This window comes from Chrysochloris asiatica, unplaced genomic scaffold, assembly GCF_000296735.1.
Source record: "Chrysochloris asiatica unplaced genomic scaffold, ChrAsi1.0 scaffold00065, whole genome shotgun sequence".
NCBI classification, from domain to species: domain Eukaryota; kingdom Metazoa; phylum Chordata; class Mammalia; order Afrosoricida; family Chrysochloridae; genus Chrysochloris; species Chrysochloris asiatica.
Genome location: NW_006408583.1, coordinates 7,248,466 through 7,256,242, shown reverse-complemented (window position 1 = coordinate 7,256,242; position 7,777 = coordinate 7,248,466). Strand labels below are relative to the sequence as shown.

The 7,777-nt window shown below is 35.0% G+C and overlaps 1 protein-coding gene across 1 annotated transcript in view; it reads left to right on the top strand.

Annotated features, from left to right (window-relative positions):
* The window catches only part of DENND4C (DENN/MADD domain containing 4C), a 105,286-nt gene that overhangs the window by 39,268 nt on the left and 58,241 nt on the right, over nt 1-7,777 (top strand). Inside the window, exons 12-15 of the mRNA XM_006864471.1 lie at nt 1,469-1,614; nt 3,102-3,137; nt 3,222-3,352; nt 5,473-5,605. Coding sequence (XP_006864533.1) covers nt 1,469-1,614; nt 3,102-3,137; nt 3,222-3,352; nt 5,473-5,605 — 446 coding nt within the window. The remainder of the gene's footprint in view (nt 1-1,468; nt 1,615-3,101; nt 3,138-3,221; nt 3,353-5,472; nt 5,606-7,777) is intronic.

The window sequence follows — 7,777 nt, the reverse complement described above, 5'->3', positions numbered from 1 at the left end:
AATCCTTCCCCCGCTTGGTCTCACCCAAGATGGCAGCTCCTCGAGCAGCTGAGCGTCTCGAGTTAGAAAGCAATGGATTTCTTGCTTCTGCCACAAATTCCACTAGCTGTACGCCTTCCAACCTTCTAAATATTCCTTTATATGTGGTTCAGAGTTCTGGGACCATCCCCTCAGCCTGCTTGGTCGTGTATTCTGTGTTGTTCCTGATGGAGCTCCTCACTGCACTTCCACCTGATCCACCATCTTGTTTGTTTCTCTCCATCTTCTCTTGATGTTTCTGCATCATTCAATAATTAGCCCAGAGCATCTTTCAATAACCAAAGTTGAAGCTTGAATATTTTCTTCAGTTCCCCCAGCTTGAGAAATGCTGAGAGTGTTCTTCCTTTTTGGTTTTCTGATTCCAGATCTGTGCACATTTTGTTATAATATTTGGCTTTATCTTCTCCAGCTGATCTTTGAAATTTTCTATTCAGCTCTTGGACCTCCTCTTTTCTTCCATTTGCTTTAGTGTATCTACACTGGAGAGCAAGTTTCAGTGCCTCTTCTGACATCCATTTTGACCTTTTCCTTCTTTCTTGTGTTCTTAATGACTTTTTGCTTTCTTGCTGTATGATGTTCTGGATGTCATCCCACAACTCTTCTGGTCTTCTGTCTTTAATGTTTAATGCATCAAATCTGTCCTTCCGATGATCTCTAAATTCAGATGGGATATATTCAAGGTCATATTTTGGCTCTCGTGGACCTGTTTTTATTTTCTTCAGCTTCAGTTTGAATTTGCATATGAGTAATTGATGGTCTGTTCCACAGTCTGCCCCTGGCCTTGTTTTCACTGATGATATGGAGCTTTTCCATCATCTGTTGTGTTACTTTTTACTAAATCTTTATGATTTTCCTCTTTTTTTTAAACTTTGATGAGAAGGTTTATTAATTGTCTTTTAGGTTACCAGTAATTTATTAACTTTTTTTCCTTTTAAAATCATCCCTTTTAATCTTGATTCTACTTGACTTCCTTGTCATTTGCAAGTTCTGAATCTACGCTTTTCTATCTTAATGCTTGTAGTTGACTTCATTATAAATTGATATTTCTTGTCCCCCATTTTCACTTTTTTTGGTCTGTTTTACTTTAACTACTTCTGTGTCTTAGAGACCTTGTATGATGCTGTAGGACATGCACTGGACTGTTAACTCCAAGGGCAGCAGCTCAAACCTACCAATCAATTTCCGAAAACCCCATACAGGGTCTAGATGAGTTGGAGCCTATTCAGTGGCACTTCACAAAAACAGCAACATAATCTGGATTGAGTTCTGGGGGGTGGTGTCATGTATGTTAGTCTCAGGTTGTTGTCTTTTGTTGTTGGTTTTCACTCCTTAGAACACCATTTAGTACGTCTCACACATATAGATTTAAAATAATATAACGTCTAGTTCCACTAAAATGTGAATTTAATTGTGATTTTGTTTTTTCCAGGATTTTTAAAAAGTCGAGATCGTGCCTATACAAAATTCTATACCCTATTATGTAAAACACAGATTTTTATTCGTTTCATTGAAGAGTGCAGTTTTGTAAGTGATAAAGATACTGGATTGGCATTTTTTGATGACTGCATAGAAAAGGTAAAGTTTATTCTATACACTTATGTTAAGGAAAAATCATAACGATTTGGGTTGCTGTGCTATCATTAGCCCAAGGTATATCTTAATGTGAGAAAGACAGTGTAGGTGTGTGTGTGTGTGTGTGTGTGTTTCTGGGTTTACTGTATGAATCCCTTTTCTTTTGGGTATCAAGTTTCTATCATACATGTCTAATTTTCTTCTTTGAACATCACCATTAATTACTAGTAACATTTTGTTGAACCTTCCAAGCTCATTATCATATTTTTCATTTCAATGGCTAAGGCCTAGTGGTTCTTAAAAATAGTTTCATGAATAATGGAAGGTCTGGTAAAATTTGCCAGTATGTTTTTTGTTGCTGTTTTGTTGGAAAATAGCTGAAAAAATATGCTAAATTTTGAAGGTTTACTCATCCATCCTAAAGAAGCTTCGAAGTTGATTCTTGACAGTAATGACTCATTTCTCCTGTTTAATAGGATTCTTAATTTTTTCAAAGTGGATATTGCGCTTGATTATTAAAGTAAACAGTATATAAAATTTGAGTTAATATTCAAAGAAAAAAATATGATATTTTGACTTTTATGGGCTCTTAATTATGTGTAGGAGTCCTAGTCTGGTGCTGTAGGGTAATACTGGATTGCTAACCACAAGGCTAAGGACCTCTGGTAGCGTAGTAGTTACGAATTGGACTGTGAACCGCACGGTCAGCAGTTCGAAACTACCAGCTGTTCCGTGGGAGAAAGGTGAGGCTTACTGCTCCCATAAAGATTTACAGCCTCGGAAACCCTGTACAGGGTCGCTATGAGTCGGAACCAACTCCACGGCACATAACAACAACAACCACAAGGCTGGTGTTTCAAACCTACCAGCCACTCCTTGGAAACCCTACACAGGGTAACTGAGTCGCAACTGACTTAGCAACACTTAGCAACAACAGCAGAAATGGTTTGTATACCTTAGAAGATTCAAATAATTTTCTCTGCAGTACTTTCAATGTGATCTAGAACTCCAGGGCTGTCTTAAAAATGGCAGCGTTTTAATTTATTGATGAAACTGATATTGTAACTATCTTCCAATTAGATGCAAAGCTTAGAAAATGTCAGTCACTAAAGCAGGAGTTTTCATTCGCCTTTTGACTGCCTTTTGTTTATAAAGATAGTTTCACAAAAAATTAAAAATTATTTTCTGTCCTATGTTGTTGTTAAATGCCATTGAGTTGGTACCAACCCATAACTACCCTGTATAGGGTTTCCAAGGCACAGCTGGTGGGGTTGAACCATTGACAGGGAGTCCAGCACATTAGCCCAGACATTAGAAATACTGTTCTTTAGTTTATTGGCATAGGGCCCAAACATATATTGTGAAGGGCTTTATATATGCCAAGTATTAAAGAAAGATAATATGTTTGTTTTTAATCAGAATTTTAAGAGTAAACATTTCTATGAAGTTCACAGTGTATCTTTTTATTAAGAATCTCTTCTCTTTTGTAGTTGTTTCCTGATAAAGGCACAGAGAAAACAGATAAGGTATTTTTTTCTTAGACTTAATTGTTAAAATTTCAGAATTGACTATTACTTATGCAATTAACTGGAGAAAATCATTATTTTTAGGTTGATTTTGATCTATCAGAAGACACCAAATTGATAGAGATAGACGATTCACAGAAAAGTGAGCACACGGTATTCATAATGCCACCAGAGCCACCACCAGATGATGGGATGGACCTCTCCCCAAAGTACAGGTAGAGGGAATCTCTTTTTAACTGATGTTTAGACACACCTTTGATAGTTTATTTTGTTTGTTTTCTGACTCTTAGTAAATACGTTAAAAATTGAGAAAGACATTTTCAACATTTATTCTATGAACAAATGCAGAAGACTATTTCATGGTATAATTAGAATTGGATAGTCTTGTTGGAAGGGAAACCAGATACTGTTTATTAATTCACCTAAACACTTATTTAACCATATTTTAATGTTTAAACTTCAAGTCTGAAGGGAAAAAAATTTACTTCTTCTTGATGATTTTGATGTTAATATTGTTCTTGGCTAATATTAAAGATTATGAAATTCTTATGAACTCGTAAAATATTAGAGAAAACATATTAAAGTAGACGGCCAGAAATCAGTCTTTATTAAAATAAGACAAATGAAAAGAATAGGGTTTAAAGGGATTTGGATGGGAGTCTTTTGATAAATTAAAATGAATATGACTATTGTTTATTATGATGGATGATAATGTAGTTTAGTTCATTTAGAAAATCAAACACAAAAGAAAACTAAAGTATGTCATTTTAGCAGTAACACATAATTTCTGTTAACAGTTGAATATAAATCTTTACTGTTTTTTTAATGCATTAATATGTTTACTATACTTAAAGCAAGTTGCTCTTGTAGCATAGTGGGTTACATGTTGGGCTGCTAACTGGGGGGTCAGAAGTTAGAATCTACCAGGTGCTCCACAGGAGAAGATGAGGCTTTCTGCTCCCATAAAGATTTACAGCCTCAGAAACCCTATACAGGGTGGCTATAAGTCGGAACTGACTCCATGCAAACCACCACCATACTTGAAGCAAATATGACTTCATGTTGTACATTGTATGTAAGATGTGTTTTTCTTAATGGTCTGAACATTTTTCAGTGTCATTTAATATTTTTGTGCCATATCATTCTAAGTGACACATTGCATGAATTTACTGTGATTTATTTAATCTTGTGTTATTTGTTTGTATTCCTCTGCTGTTAATATCTTTGTGTACATACCCAGTTATTTTCTTAGACTATGTTGTTAAAACGTAGAACTTATTGTCAAAGGGAATGTAAAATAAGTGCCATCCAAAAATATGTAATATATAATCTTGCCAGAACAGGGATTTAGGGCTTAATTAGTTTTGGCTGAAGTCAGTAGCTTAGGTACTATTTTGATTTCAGTTGACTGCAGAATTTATTTTTGTTTTTCCTTGCTTACCATAAATTTGAATTAATATATTCACACATGAGATGTAAAATCAAACAGGGAAAGGCAACATCTCCCAGAATAAAATTGGCCAAAGTAAATAAATAATTAGTCCATTTTTAAGAAGAAACTCAAATTGCCAATAATATGAAAAAATACACCACTTTTCCAGTATTTAAAGAAATGAAAACCAAAATGAATGTGAAACATTTTAAACTTAGGCTATCAGATTGAGGATATGTTATGTTACTAGTTGGAGTGTATATAAGTATAACTTTCCTGTAAATAATTTGGCAGTGATGATAATAATGTTAATAATCTTGAAAAACATTGACTCTGGCAAACTCTTGTTAGTAGGTACTCTTTCTAATAAATTAAGCAAAGGGATTTACAAACATATATGTAAAAGATATTTTACTATAAAAATGTTTTAGAAATGACCAAAAAGATACCTAACACTAAAGAATTGGTTAAATTGTGGTTATATCTCTAAAATAAAATATTCTGAATATTTTCTTTTCTTTTAAATGCCAATTCAAGGTAAATTTATGGAGAAATGCTTAAAATTAGCACACTAGCTACTAATTTAAAAATACAAATTGATATTTAATACATGAGTGCTGTTAAAAGGGTTACGTTCTCTGTCAAGTACGATATCAGGGTTTTCTGATTTGGTGGGTTGGTTGAAAGAAACGCGATGGAGAGGAGCCAAAGTTTTCTACATAGTAGTTTATGTGTCTTGTAACTGTATTAACTTACATATATGTAAGGAAAAAACAATGCTATGAGTACTGGGGAATAGAGGTACCAATTAAGGCACAGACATACTTAAGAAACTACTGGAACAATATGGAGAGTTAATAATGTACTTTGAATCAGCAGTTCTATTTTTGCTTTTTATTTTAGTTACAAATACTTTCCAAGACTGGATCTTAAGCTTTTTGACAGACCACAGGAGTTGAAACTTTGTTTTAGTAGACACCCTACTGGGAATAGCATTACAAACAGTCCAGCTCTCATGGCTAAGAGAACTAAACAGGTCAGATGTTATTTGTTTTAATACATGTTTATGTAAAATATAAAATGTGTATATGTAATATATAGCTCATAGTTTAGAATTATCACCCACAGCAACCATGTGAAGACCAACTATATAAAATAGACTTCTTGGAGCTCTGCTTATAGTATTGAGGCTGATGTTTTTGAATGCTTGTATTTATGCTTTAAGTGAACCCTTGGGGACCAACTATATGAAGGAGCTTCAAAAAAAAGTTCTTGGACATTTTAAAAAATTATCATTCTGTACTATTTTCTATGAACTTTTTGAAGCCCCTCAAACTTTAAAAAGCAAACAAAAAACCTCCAGCTTTTTTGAGATACAATTCATATACCATACAATTGACCCATTTAAAGTATGCAGTTCAGTGACGTAGTATAATCAAAGAGTTGTACAGCCACCTCTGCAATCAATTTTTAATCACCCAAGAAGAAACCTTATGCTGCTTAGCTTATTAGCCTCTCGTCAGTTCTAGGCCATCACTAATTTAGTTTCTGTCTATATATTTGCCTATTGTCATTTCACAGAATAGTACAATCTGTAGTCCTTTCTGACAGGCTGCTTTAGCATAATGTTTTCAAAGTTCATCCAAGTTGCAGCATGGATCATTACATTCTTTTTATTCCCAAATATTTCGTTGTGTGGATAATACCACATATTACATATCCATTCATCAGTTGATAGACATTTGAGTGGCTCACAGTCTTCAACTATTTAAAATAATGCTGTTTTGGACACTTGTGTACAAGTATTTGTGGGGATGTATGTTTTCATTTCTCTTAGGTATATACCTAGGTGCTTGTCATGGTAACTCTGTGTTTACTATTTTGAAGCAGTTTTTCAAAGTGGCTGTACCATTGTTCATTTTCACCATCAGTGCATGAGAGTTGCAATTTTTCCACATTCTTGTCAACTCTTGTTATTAGCTGTCTTTTTATTCTAGTGGTTGTGAAGTGGTGTCTCATTGTGGTTTTGATTTGCATTCCTTGATGTCTAAGTGTAGGTACACTTTTGTATACAATGTTGAAAAGGAACCCTGGTAGTGTAGTGGGTTACGAGCTGGTCTACTAATCACAGAGTCAGTAGTGTGACTCTACAAAGTCAGTTGCTCCACAGGAAAGATGAGGCTTTCTGCTCCCATAAAGATTTACAGCCTCAGAAACCATATACAGGGTTGCTATGAGTCAGAACTGACTCGGTGGCACAATGACCGCCACCACCACCAAATATTAGAGTCTAAAGGAAGATAACTGAGCATAATCTAGACTGTGAAGTGGTATCTAATTGTAGTTTTGATTTGCATTGCCTGATGAGTAGCGTAAATATACTTTTGTTAGCAAATAATAAATTCAAATGAAGTTAATTTAGGACAACCTAGTCACCTTACTTTTTACTGTAGCTGACTTAGGTATAAAGGCTGTGGTTAGGTGTTCGTTAAAATTAAATGTCCTTTACATATATACTGGAACTGGCATTGTAAGATCAGCCCTGGACTGCGAACCACAGTGTAAGCAGTTCAAACCCACTAGTTGCTTTGTTGTTGTTAAGTGCTGTCAGTTGTTGTTAAGTCAGTTCTGACACATAGTGACCCTGTATAGGGTTTCTGAGGAGCAGCTGGTGAGCTTGAACTGCCAAGCTTGCAGTTTAAATGGCTTTGCATTCTGGCGCATTAACCCACAGCGCCATACCAGGACTCCTGCTTATGTTTTACCAATTTACGGATAGTCCCTCAAATCCTAGAGGTAATTTAAGGTATTGCCCACATTTCATACAATTTACATTTCTCCCAATGTTTTCTGAAGGGGAAATCAAACAGTGTTTGTCTTACTGTTACCAACTGAATAAAAACAAGTTTCTAAACTGGGACAATTTTGCTACTCACTTTCTAAATTTCACTTTCACCAGAATTCTTTTCGTAGGCTCATTAGTGAAAAGTAAAGGATCTTAAGATCTTAGGCAAAAAGTGAATATATTTTCAAATACATCTCCATGTCTCATATAGGAAGGATGTATAGTTTAATAAACTCAGTAGGTATTTTTGATACCTATCGCGTAGTGGTTACGAATTGGGCTGCGAACTACAAGGTGAGCAGTTCGAAACTACCAGCTGTTCCGCGGGAGAAAGATGAGGCTTTCTGCTCCCGTAAAGATTTA